Consider the following 13,000-nt stretch of genomic DNA (forward strand, 5'->3'; position numbering starts at 1 on the left):
CTATGCTTTAATGAAGAAAAGGATTACCTTTTGTCATATTTAATTTTTGTCATTTTCTATATGTCATTTACCATTTGGAAATGGCAATTTCACTGTCACTTTTCGTTGTCACTTTTCTCAACTGTTCCAGCTTCAGGAAAGTCAGAAGAGCTGCTGGAGAGCTCAGAATCTTACAATCCTGCTGAGCCTACTGGCCAAAAACTGGTGGTGGATCCTCAGTCTGCTTCTGGCAATCCCCTCAAAGCTGCCATTCCCCCACCCTCACAGTGGGACTGCAAAAAGAAAGCTGACCCTTGTGGAGATGATGCATCTGAATTTCCTCACGGTCTCCCTGCAGACCTGGAGGAGCAGCGCAAGTTCCTGACGGAGCAGTGCATTTCCTCCTTCTGCCTGTGCCTCAGCCGCTTCCCCCAGCACTACAAGAGCCTCTACAGACTGGCCTACCTGTACACCTACAGCAAAACTCACAAGGTGAGCACTGAGCTGCCACAGCAGCCGCGTTCACTGCCCAAGCAAACAAGCTGGGACTAGTTCAGAAGTCTCAGTGTTAAAATACAGCAGATAAGCTTGTTCAATGCAGTTTGGAATGAAACTACACTTTGGGAAGTCTTCAGCTCCTAGATTGCCTGACTTGTGTGTGAGGTCAGTTAAGGAGAAAATTTCTTCTTTTATTACTGAACAAAGTAATTTTCTGTCATTCAGCAGAGAATTACATTTTAGATATGTCACATAAATTAAGATGTTCTCATAAAAGTGACAGCAATTATTTATTTTACTGGGTAAGTGGACTGAAAAGTGACTTGGAAGCAGAAATTAATCAGTATTGTGTAAACACAGCATGTGACACAGACAAACTTTCTGGGTATCCTGGGTCTTTGTTAGTAAAATGTGTAGGAGTAGTACATTGAAATTATCAGCATTATTTTACTAATTGTCATAATTAAGGTTCAAATTCCCAGATTTTATATTTTGAAGTCTTGTATTTGGTCATATGCGGCTCTGCATGGCTTCCTGAATTTTCTTCCCCACCAGTACTGAAGCTTATTTGAACAATAGGGAAGGAACACAAATTGTACCCCTGGCCTCGTGGTAGAAAACACATCACCAGTGTCACTGCAAAGTGAACACAAGCATGTCTTACCAACCTACTGGAAGGTGATGAATATTCCATTTGTCTGTACGGTGATTATCCAGAGAAATATTACCCTTTTCTATAGAGAGCTTGTTTTGAAAACATTCTTACACTGTTTGTATGTAACAGTTGTTAATTTTTCCATGGAGCTAATAATGAATAGGAGCCATAGATTTCTGCAATCTGTCATTACTGTTGCTGACAAGATTTTGTATCAACATTCAACAAAAAAAGCTGCCTGTTTTCAATTTATTGGTTCAAATAGCATGCCCTTGCCTGAGGAACTACTTGCAAAATATTTTCTTCTATTATTTTTCCCTGATGAAGCTTTCTCTTTTACTTTTCATATCTCTCTCCTTATATAAATATCAACTCAGTGATGGATTTCTATGTGAAATACACATTGTTGTCTAAATCTGTTTCCTCTTGGAACTCAGAAAAACTGAATCCTGCCTGGTTGAGCCTAGCAGTTACCAGGCTGGCTTCAACGAGCATTTTTGGGTTTTACTGTCCTTTTTTATTATTTCTGTGTGTAATGAACAGCCACTTGAAAAAATCTTCTTATTGATGTATGTATACTACATATTTTCACATGGGGTTTACGTTTTCTTTCTTTATTGACTCATTCAGGTTCTTTTGTAGAGCAGTGTCAAACGTCTGTGTTTTAATGGCATATTGCTATGTCTTTAGTGGAAGTTACACTCCTGCATGAACTTAAAACACAAAATGGATCTATGCATTTTCAGCAGTAACTGGAGTAAGGATTATGCTTACATATACTCGTGATAAGCCTGATTTAAAAAATGAGATAAATTACATCAGGTTGTGTTGTTGGGGGGCAGAGTGGTAAATTTTAGAAAACTGAAATCAATGTTTAAATGCATATAACCATCTTGGAAAATTCAGCATTTATATACCAACGCCAGGAATTTGCATGAAGAATTTAGACTGATGGCCAAAATTCATGGTTGGCTGGGAGAAGGAGAGGATTGGCAGGTCTCCATAGTGCACAGAAAAACAAGTTTTCCATGTGCAATCTGTTTTCTCCCATTTTACAGTTTTCCTGGTTTTGCTGTTGTGAGATAAGCGAAGATAGTTGTTGAGCAACTATCAACTCAAATTGATGAGTTTTTTAAACATCTTTCCAAATTCTGAACATTTTGTTTGGCTACGTGTTCTGTTGGGTTTTTTTTCCCCTGCAAAATCCAGCTTAATATTTGGAGTCTGTTTTTCTTTGTTTTAGTCTGTTATCAGAGCAAATTTATACGTAGCTGGTTTTAGTTAGAGTAAACGTGCAGGGAAGTAAGGATGAATTTTAAGAAGTTACTTCACTGCCAGTTTGGGCAGTAGTTTTAGTTTCCCATTAACATTTTCTTGGAGTAAAGTCTTCATCCTTTGTGATTTTTATCTCCAAAATGAATGTTGGCACAGTTTGGAAGGAGAAGTTAGGACTTGGCAAGATACCGTTTGTCAGTGTAACTTTGTGAAAAGTATTTCCTTCTGGTCCTTATGTATCAGAATGTGGAACTGGTCTGATAATCTGTAACCAGCAGGTTGTCAGGAAATAAAAATGCTTACTTACATGCCTTTTTTAATCTCAAAATAAAAAGTGCTCTGTAAATCCTGGAAGAATCTGCTCACGAATACTGTTCGTGTGAGTTTTTAAGTTTGTATGTTCTATTATGTCTGTTATTAGCAGAGCCCTTAATGGGGATATTAATGTTAGGTGTGACGTAAGGTCAGTGACATGACAAGTTAGTCAAACTAGGCATAATACATGCATGTAAAAATTACAAGATTATATGTATGTAGGCTTAATATATACTTAGATACAATCAATCTGTAAGCATAATAGATGTAACCAAGTAGAAACAGTTTGGTAATAACAGTTCATGTAAAAGGCCACCCTTCAAATCAGTAGTCTTTTTATTTTGCTTTTATTTGATGCAGGAGTAGGAGGAGGTTTTTGAGACAAAGCCTTCTAATGGACTGTAAATGAAAGCAGAGGGAAGGATTAAAATATACTGGAGTGTTTTGTTCACCTCTCAGAAACACTTTGTGGAGTTTCCAATTTAGGTAAAGGTGCTTCTGAGTTAAGGGGTATCCATCCCAGGTGACTCAGAGTTCTACTTGGTTGACCCTAGGAGATTTTCATTTTCTACTTCAGCTTCTTTGCAAGTTACTGTACCCTGTCAGTCATCTTGTCTTTGAATCTTGGGGTGATAAAGATGTGGGAGGCAACAGCTGAACTGGAAAGAGTATTTCATAATTGCCCTGAGTCAGACAGCCAAATCCAGCATTTCAGACTGGCAAGCAGTGCGCCAAGAAGAATAAATCCTTTTTGCTATGTCCTGGATCCCTTCACCTACTCCTAATAACTTCATCAGCTGAAAATCAAGCAGAGCAGACTCTGTGAAATCTAATGAGTTGAGACCTGCTCAGGCGTATTTACTGGGAGTAAGCGATCATGCTGATTTAAGGAGAAGGGTAGTGGAAAATCTGTAACTATGTCTTTTATTCCTATTATTTTTGATTGTGTGAAGTTACCGTGTAATTGCCCCATTTGTCTGAATGATCTTTTCTCCTCCTAGCTGGGTTGCTGCCATCATCTTGGTCAATAAAAGCCTGTGAATTATGTGTACCAAACACATGCCTGTGGATGGTCAGTGTAATGTGCACAGCACATCCCAGCACCAGAGCATGACGCTACAATTAGTGATCTCTTAACCTTTCCCTTGTAAAACTTGGATTCGGGAATACATCCATAGCTAACATTTCATTAGACTGGGATTTTAGATTTAAGCTTTGTGGTAGAATGATAACTTTCTTAAGTGTTTTGTTTTCCTTGAATTTTTATGTGATAGTTTTAACTGTAAGATTCAGATTACCACACATTAGGCGAGTTTTACTTCATTTTCACACTTGGAATTAATTTACATTTCTGATGACTATGATTACCATAAAATAAAGCATTTTATGTGCCTGGATCTTGGATGTTAGAATAGGCTTATTTTTGTTGAGTTTTGATTTTATTCAAAACAAGATGACTTTCATGGAAGACCAGATTTTTGTAAGTTCTCTTGTGTTGTATTTTCTTCTGTATGTATTTCCAAGTATTTTTTAGGGTTAACAGGATTAGAGAAATACATACTACAAAAGAAGTTATGTAGAAAAAAGTTAGTATGCAGCTGAGTTTACATACTTTGCTTTCTTCAGTCTTAATTAAATTTGACACTCAATGGTAATAATTAAATTTACTGATTCCTGTGACCAGCCAGAAAGTACCTTGTGATGTTTATGAGTGAGCATGTATTTGTTCCATACCAAAAGAAAGCTATCCAAATCCATTTGCTTAATGCTACACTATAATCATGAAGGTCCTGTGTAAGTACCTATAGGAGCTCTTTGAATGAAGGGCTTTTGACACCCGTAAATGTCTGGTTAGCATTGCCAGTGTTCAGCTCCCTTGCACATGAATCCATAATCAGCATTTTGCCAGAGGGGATGCTCCAGTTCTGGTAAGACATTGGAGATTTCTGCATGATTACTGTCATTAGGACAAAGCCACTGATGATTGAGCAGAGCTTTTACTGTTTCACCAGAGTCTCATAAACAAAAATAATCTGGAACACAGGATAAGAATTTTTCTAATAATCCCAACACACACACACAAAAAAAGGATATCACAGCTGGAATACGCTTCTTTCATGGACGTGATTTAATCACATTTATGACTCACAGAAGTGTATTTCCAGTCCACAGAACACAAGCTAGAGTCCAACATTCTCATTTGTCTCTGTGAACCAAACATCTTCCTCTTTCTTTCATGTCCTGTCTTGTGAAGTTGTCTGTACAAAAGCTGGTCAAATGCGACTCAAATGCCACTTTCAAACCCTGAAGTAAAAAATGAAGTAAAGCACAGCTTCCATCGGTGAAATCTTACAATTAATAATTGTCCCATCTGTTGGTAACATTCTCCCTGGAGCCAACAGCTGTCCCTAGTTCTCAGCTACACAAGAGAAGTTCATGCATGGAACTCTTAGAGTGATAGTGCTTTTATCAATTTTTGGTTGCCATCTATCATTTAGTCCCCTACGGATACTTTCTTGTTAATTCACTGAGCACTATTAACCGAGTTTGATGACAGTCATGGAATTTCCAGGGAGGTTGAGTGAATTTACATGGAGGGCAATGGCTGGGTATGGGTAAAAGGTCTGCATTCACCACCTCACTAAAAGAAGGCTGCAGTTTAAGCCTGAGGGTCGAGGCCTCAGCTCTGGGAGGTATTCCCTGCAGGTAACTGGCCTGAGGGAAGAGCTGGGGGTGCTCCAGTGAGTGTGTGGGGAGAACAAATACTGTTGGAACAGCAACTACATGGAAAATGAGAAAAGCCACTGCAGGTTAATAAATAAATGTGTGCTTTGTTTTACACTTGTGGTGGCATTTCCATCCCCTGCCTGCAACTCACCTGCCCTTTCTTGTCCACAGAACCTGCAGTGGGCCCGGGACGTGCTTCTGGGCAGCGGGGTGCCCTGGCAGCAGCTGAAGCACATGCCTGCACAGGGCCTCTTCTGTGAGAGGAACAAGACGAATTTCTTCAACGTAAGTTTACACAGCTGATAAACACAGTGCGCTTTCTCAGCCATCCCTGGAACACCTGTTTCTCATTCGAAAGGTTTGCAAGGGGTTGGGGATGTGAAATTCCACACAGGCATGTTAAACAAGCCATGAGCAGCTAAAGGAAAGGAGAATTACAGGGATATTTACTGGGTGAATATCTCTCTCTTGAAGGGAACCACAGTAGAAGGATTATTTCTGATGAGCTTGGAACCATGGGGGAGAGAAGCACCAACATTTTTCAGTTATGCATCCTTTACCATATACTTGATGGCTGAGCCCTCTTTAAAAATTCTAATTTTGTTCCTTTAATTATCCTCTTGCTTATTGTTTCTCAACTCAACCTGCACTTCTCACGATGGAAAAATAGTGCTATTTGCTCTAAGAAATTAGTTGGAATGAGTTTTCTTGTGCTCTCCTCTCTGTAGCATGGCTCAGCAGAAAGAGTATCTCCAAGTCCCACAGTGAGGCAGTAGCACTGTCACAGAGACTGTCCTTGTGTCTGTGATACCTGCCACAGGGGTGTCTGTGCCTCTCACTGACATGGGACACACAATACTTCTGAGACTTACATAGGCGTTCATCTATCAAACTCCCTGCTGTGATTGCTACTTACCCACTGCTGTTGTCTTTGGTATCTTTGGCTTTTCTGTGGTATGTTCCAGGGTTTTGTGCCTTTTGTTCTTTTGTGATAGGGTTCTTTGGCAATTCTGGTTTGCAGTGCGTGGTGAGAGCCTGGAGACGCTCTGCTTGTCATTCTGGGCTGAATACAGTCCATATCTGTTATGTGGTTGCCTGTGATGGCAGTGACAAGATTTTGTGTCTCTGCTTTCCCATCCAGTGCTTCTGTTTTAACATTGTAATAGTGAAATTTATTTCAGTTTTATATCTTTTAACATCTGTCTTCATTTTTGCTGTGTTTTGTGTTAATTAGCACCTCTGCAAACCTCTGTTGAGTACAAGGTAAATGCTTTTCTCTGATTATAATCCCTCACACGGGTTAAGCAACTAAGGAATACTGACAATGGTTCAAAGTGGAGTCATGGATCAGTCTGCAAAAAGGGTTTCTATATCATTACATCTTTCTGGTGAGAAGTTTTGATTAACAAGTACTGTCAGCCAGCAACTAAATACCATGCACCCCCCATGGGATGGGGAGGAGAATCAGAAAAAAGGTAAAGCCCATGGGCTAAGATAAGTTAAAAAACTGAAATAAAGTAAAATATTCTCATAATAGTAACGAAAAGGGAGATAACAAATAGAGAGGAGTAAACCCCAGAAAAACGAGTGATGCACAATACAGCTGCTCAATACCTGCTGACTGATGTACCAGTTCCTCAGCAGCAACCAGCTCCTTCCAGCCAGCTCCCCCCCAGTTTCTATACTGGTTTATATACATACCTCTATTCTACCCTCTGGCCAGTTCGAGTCAGCTTTCCTGGCCATGCTCACTCCCAGCTTCTTGTGCACTTCCTCACTGGCAGAGCCTGGGAAGCTGATTTAGAGAAAGCACTGCTTAGCAACAACTACAACATCAGTGTGTTATCAACATTATTCTCACACTGAATCCAAAACACAGAACTGTACCAGCTACTAGGAACAGAATTAACTCTATCCCAGCTGAAACCAGGGCACAGCCTGATAGGGTAGACTAAACAGTTGTGACCTGATTGATGGCTACAATTGGTGGCTTTGTGCTGGTTATTTCCCTGCACTGTCTGTCAGTTTTCCCTACAAAAATCCTGCTGTGATTAGCTCTTCAAACTGGTGGATGCTTCGACTCAGATTCACATAGCACAAGTATTCTTGTAGAAATTAATGGAATTATTCAACATGCTTCAAGCCAAGTGTGAACTTTGCATGACCAAGGCTGACTTGTTCATCACTGCAGGGTTAAGTGTCAAAAGTATTCTGTTTTAATGTGTGAGGAAGATGAGCAGTAGGGAACTGAGAGGTGTGTATAAGGGAGTGTTTCTACTTGAAAATGTGAATTACCACATTAAGAGAGATCAATGGTTGACCTAAATTGTGTCTAGGTTTTGAGTGCTAATGCTAGCTAATTTAATTTAAAGAAATTCCACTATATTCCTAGGTGGAATTTTCTAGCATTATTTCAGAACGTAATTATTTCTTATTCTGCATACTGATATTTTTAAACTCTGAAGGATGAAAAGTCCTAATATAGATACTAGACAGCAGTATAATAGTACTATTTTGTAAATCAACAAAAACACAATTCCCATAATTGATTTCTTTAATCAGAAATTAGATACGCTTTGAGAGAAAAGAAAAGACAACCTTCATATGCTGGCCCTGTGCAATATATTGGGAATGCTGTTAGAAAAGGCAGAAGGTATTTGTAAATGATATTCTCATTTTGAACTTGGGTCTGTCAACATACAAAGGTAGTGTTAGTCTGGAGTCCTCCATGCAGACCACTGTCTCCAGGCTTTAGAAGTTTTGGTTTGGGGATGAACTCCAGTGTCTCAGTTGTGGGGACATCTTGACTTCTTCCTGCATGCATGTAGGTTAGTCTTCCTGGTAACAGGCACAAGTTTAGCATGATAAAATGTTTTGGTGGTCTCATTTTCTACCCAGTTATATTTTCAAAATCCTCTTCAAGTAACATTGTGTGAAGCATGTGGCATTAATCCAGAACAGATGACACAGACATAGCACAGTGAGAAAATCCAGATCTGAGAGGGAAAGGGCTACAAGTGCCCATGACAAAAAGCCAGTGGTGTCAGCTGACATTCCAGAATTGGACAAACCTAAATCTGTGAACAACTTGGAAAACAACCTCTGAGCTCTGCCTTGACCTTGCCTGGGTTAAACCACAACTATTCTGTTCTCATGCAAAGCTCCCGGCCAGGCAGTGAGGAATCGACTGAGCTGCACCATCTGGGTCAGTGCTCAGAGCACATTCTGGTGTGTCATCCCCTGTACAGATGGTGGTGCAGCCCACTGTCCCAGCTCCTGTCTTCACATACAGAGTCGGGTGATAAAACACAAATTCTAGCACTCTACAAAAGTAGTCTCATCTAATCTTAGAAATTAAATGGCCAACCTTACGATTTTCTAATCATTTTTTTGTTCCCCAGGGCTATTTCCAACAGAAACCTTTCACTTAAAGTGTTTATTTGCTTCCATGAAATGCATTTGGTTTTATTTTGAGAACTCTTCAGCCGTCATGATACAAAAGAGTTAAATGAATGTCTCAGTGGTTTTCTGTAGATACTTTACTACTGGAATACCTTTTTCTTCTGGAGCAAGTAGCACTGGTGTTTTTAATCTCTTGTATAGAAGATTTAGGGTTGTTGAAATTACAGCTGACTCAATTTTACAAGTACAAACAACAGAGTACAAGAGGGAAAGCTAGCAGCTCCTCCCAGACATTTTATAAATCATGCATACTCCTAGTAGAATTATTTATGAAATGTTTATGACAGCTATGAAAAGAAATAAACCTGGGTAAAGCTGTCTCTTGTTAAATTTTACTGCAGAACTGCTGGTCTGGATCTGTGTGTCACGGGCTGTTGTATAATTTGTTAGCTGTCACTCATATGCGACTTAAATGAGCAAAAAGGGCATTTTCAGTTAGCTCTGATTTCTTCTCATTTGACGTACTAGAATAATGTCAGGATGCTCAGAACTTCCCTTTTTCAGTTCTGAGAAAAAATAGTGTTACTGCATTGTTTCCCAAGCAGAAAAGAAAGGCCCTGATTTTCTACAAGCAGAGGTTTTTGCATGTCCATGGCTTTGTTAGTGATGATGATCATATGAATGAATATTGCTGTTGGATTTTCAGGAGTTTTAGCTGTGTTCCTATAAACTACTGTCAAATCTGTTTTGTTTGGCCATTTCTCTCTTGCATGTCCAGGTACACTCCAGCTTTTCTCCTCTTCTTTTTCTCAGTGTGAGTGTAGATATATACAGAGATTTTTTTTTTTGAGGATGGCTGCAGGATTGTTTCTATAGTAACTAAATTAGAAATTATTTCAGCAGGAGAAAAAAATCCCAATATATTGCTTTATATAGTAGGGCACTTTCTTATATATCCAGATTTCATGCTTCTATTAATAAAACAAAGTTAAACTTTGTGCACAGATGATGGGCATTCATCAGGCTGTGGGTGGGTAGGGATTGTGGAAGAAGCATTTTGGTGGTTTAGCTCCACATACCAGCAAATTCTCCATATGGTTTAATATACTCTATTTGTATTTTCCTGGCACATCATCTGTGGTAATAATAATCTGTTGTAATAAAGATCTTGATGTCCATCTTTGGTAACTGTTCCCCACAGACAAAAGCTGTGCATGCACCCTATATACTACAATGTAGATGTTGATGTGCTTGAAGTCTTGCTGCAAACTGTTATGGATAATTGTTTTATTTTTAATTCCAAAAGCAATGCAGTGTGTTAATTCTCTTCTGTATGTGTAAAGCCCTTCATTCTGCGGTCTGAGCAAGCAGGGTCAAATTAAGGTGGGGGCATCCACTGAGAGCCTGAAGCTGAAGACAGCAGTGATTTCCTTTATTTTGCCTTTGTTTGTGCCAAGTGTGACTGAGCACTGGCAGGAGACTGCTGAGCAGAAGGGCAAGTTCTGGACGCTTAAGTAGTTGAAGTCTAAATTTGGTGCTGCAAGTTTCTAAAGGTAGTTCTTATTATACATCATGGTGTTAACCAGTGGGAGCTTTCTCTGGTACTCTCTGTGTAGCAGGTTCTTTCCTTAGCTGTGTTCCAGGCTGAGAGTTACATCTGTCTGTCTTAAGAGGAAAGCTAATTCTGAAAAGGAGAGCAGGGTGCAGTTTTGGGATTCTGTGTGACCAGAGCTGTACAGGTGAATTCAAGATGTAGAAAAGAAGGCTCTTATGAAGTCCCCAATGTAGAGGACAAAAAGGCAACATGCCTCAGCTCTCCTGGAAGCTGGGCTGTTCTATCAAGGAAATTTCATTTTATGCCTCAGTTGTTTTTTGTACATACATTACTGGTCACTGTCAAAAATATGACATTGAGTGAATATGTGGGATTTTCTTTTGATCCAATACAGCCGTCATTTGTTTCTCTCCCATTTCCTGAAGTGTAACCTCAGCATTAAGGATTCTCATGACTTTGATTAAAATGAAAGATTAGTTACAGAATTTAATGTCTCTGTTAGAGGTAACTGGCTATGTATCATCCAAGGGAAGAGGGAAATCCTTTAGCCGTGCTCTGAACCTATTTTAGACGTGTGTTCTGCCCAGTCTGAGTTTGCTACTAATATTGGCTTGAAGAACCCCCAAACAGCATGCAATGCCAAGGGGCAGCTCTTCAAGGTTGCTTGAGACAACCTGACTGAAAGCTAAGGTTCAGTGTTTCCTGCCATGTACTTGAAAAACTTGGAACTGGAGGCAACAGCAGACTAAAGCCACTTTTGTAGAAATCTTACCACTCTGCTTTCCTTCCTGTCCTTGGCTGGTGAGAGATCTGAGTTACTCTCCTCCTGCTCATAGTTGATGTGTCTCTTTTTGGTTGGCAAATGTGCTTCCAGCTCCTAGACATCTGCTATGTGGAACATGAGCCTTCTGACCAAACTACTGCCATTTAAATCAGACTGGGGGAAAATGGAAGAAACTTGATGAAACTTACTGTGCATCCATTGAGTTGAGATTGTGCCCTCAGCATGGTGAGAGTTGGAGTTTAATGGGGGGGCTCTAAGAAAATTAATGGTTATGTTTTAGTTTGATCAGGATTGGTTCTGAAAAAAATGTTGGTCTTTTTAGTGCTTCTAACACCTTTTGTGAAAATGAGTATGAGGGGTTGCCAACTCAAATTAAAAAACAAAAAAAAAAGAAATCACAAGTCGTATCCCAGAAGCAGAAGGGTTTAGTTACTCAGTTTTGCCATTCTTGCTTCTGAGTGTTTTGGATGCCATTTTTAGGCAACCTCAAGGGAACAGAAACCATAAAGGAATCATTATAAAAAACCCCAACACTTTGATTTCAGTGACTAGATAATGCTTGAAGAGAGTTATTAGACTTAGTACCATATAATATGCAAAAAAAAGTGTCTAGAAAAGGTGACCTCCACCATTAACACTGTGTAGTTTCACTAAACAAAATAGTAATGATCCCATAATGACAACATATAATAATAGTCTAATTTTTTTTTCCTACTACTTATTTTTCTTTTCTGTGCTTATTTTAGGTAGATAGGGACATCTGGTTAGGAGATGGTTAAATCCCTACCTACTTTAGAGGATAGAATTGTCTTTAATCTCTTCAGGAAATGGCCATATTACAGCCATGAAATGTCAGTGTTTTCCCTGGGCAGGAATAGGCCCAGCACGAGCGAGTGCTCTGCTTTGTGAAAGGGCTGTTCAGTAATGCAGATCCTCCTGCCAGCTCTCCAGTAAAAGACATGTTTCTGCTACATATTTTCTCCTTGTGCTAGGGAAGAGCAAGCTACTCTGGGAGATGATGTGACAGTTCAGAACTGGTGGTGTCAGCAGTGCTGGGCTGTGCTCAGGAGGCACCTGCTGTGGGGAGCCTCTGCTGCAGAGGGGCTTGGGGGAGCCGAGGCTCTCCTTAGGCAGAGATAAGAGACCTTGCTGCTCTGCCTCGGAGTTGGGCTGGAGCTGACACACTGCCTGCCTGGCTGCTGCCCCAGGAATTTTAACAAGGATTTCATAGCTTTTCCTACGTTCCCAAATAATGGCATTATAAAGCTATTGTTCTTCATCTGTGTGAGGAAACATTTCTGGTGTTTCCACGCATATTTGTGTGGAAAACTGCTGAGGAATAAATGAAAAACCCTCCAGGAGTCCCTTCTGAGCCAAATGATTGTATGATCATATGCCTTAATTTGTAAATACAGTCAGCTGTATAAATGGCAGATATTTTATGGTTACTGTACAAGCTAAAGTTTGGAAGACTGAAAAATGAAAACAAATTAGTGTTTTCCCATCCTCTTGTTTTTCTTCCTTTTTGGCCTTTGCTAATTTTCTCCATTTTCCTTCACTGTATCTTCTGCAGAGCAAAATAATGTTACAGGTATGATGCTTCCAGCACCCATCATTGAATGTTCCTTGAGCCACAGAATAGAGGAACTCCTACTGAAAAAAATAATTGTCTTACCTGCCTGCAGATTCAGGAAAGCATATTTTCATTGGTTAAATATAGTTCTTATTTACAAGGTTATTTTTGCATCAAATCTAGAAACTGGGGTGGGTTTTTTTTTTTGTTTTTTTAATGAACACTTAAATTTTGGAC

The 13,000-nt window shown here is 39.7% G+C and overlaps 1 protein-coding gene across 5 annotated transcripts in view; it reads left to right on the top strand.

Annotated features, from left to right (window-relative positions):
- CABIN1 (calcineurin binding protein 1) overlaps positions 1-13,000 on the top strand; it is a 107,549-nt gene that overhangs the window by 41,387 nt on the left and 53,162 nt on the right. For all 5 annotated transcript variants that reach the window (XM_082293684.1, XM_082293687.1, XM_082293686.1 and 2 more), the window contains 2 exons: positions 131-471; positions 5,621-5,734. In XM_082293684.1, the coding sequence (XP_082149810.1) occupies positions 131-471; positions 5,621-5,734 (455 nt within the window). The remainder of the gene's footprint in view (positions 1-130; positions 472-5,620; positions 5,735-13,000) is intronic.

Source organism: Coloeus monedula (genome assembly GCF_965178545.1).
Source record: "Coloeus monedula genome assembly, chromosome: 18".
NCBI lineage: Eukaryota > Metazoa > Chordata > Aves > Passeriformes > Corvidae > Coloeus > Coloeus monedula.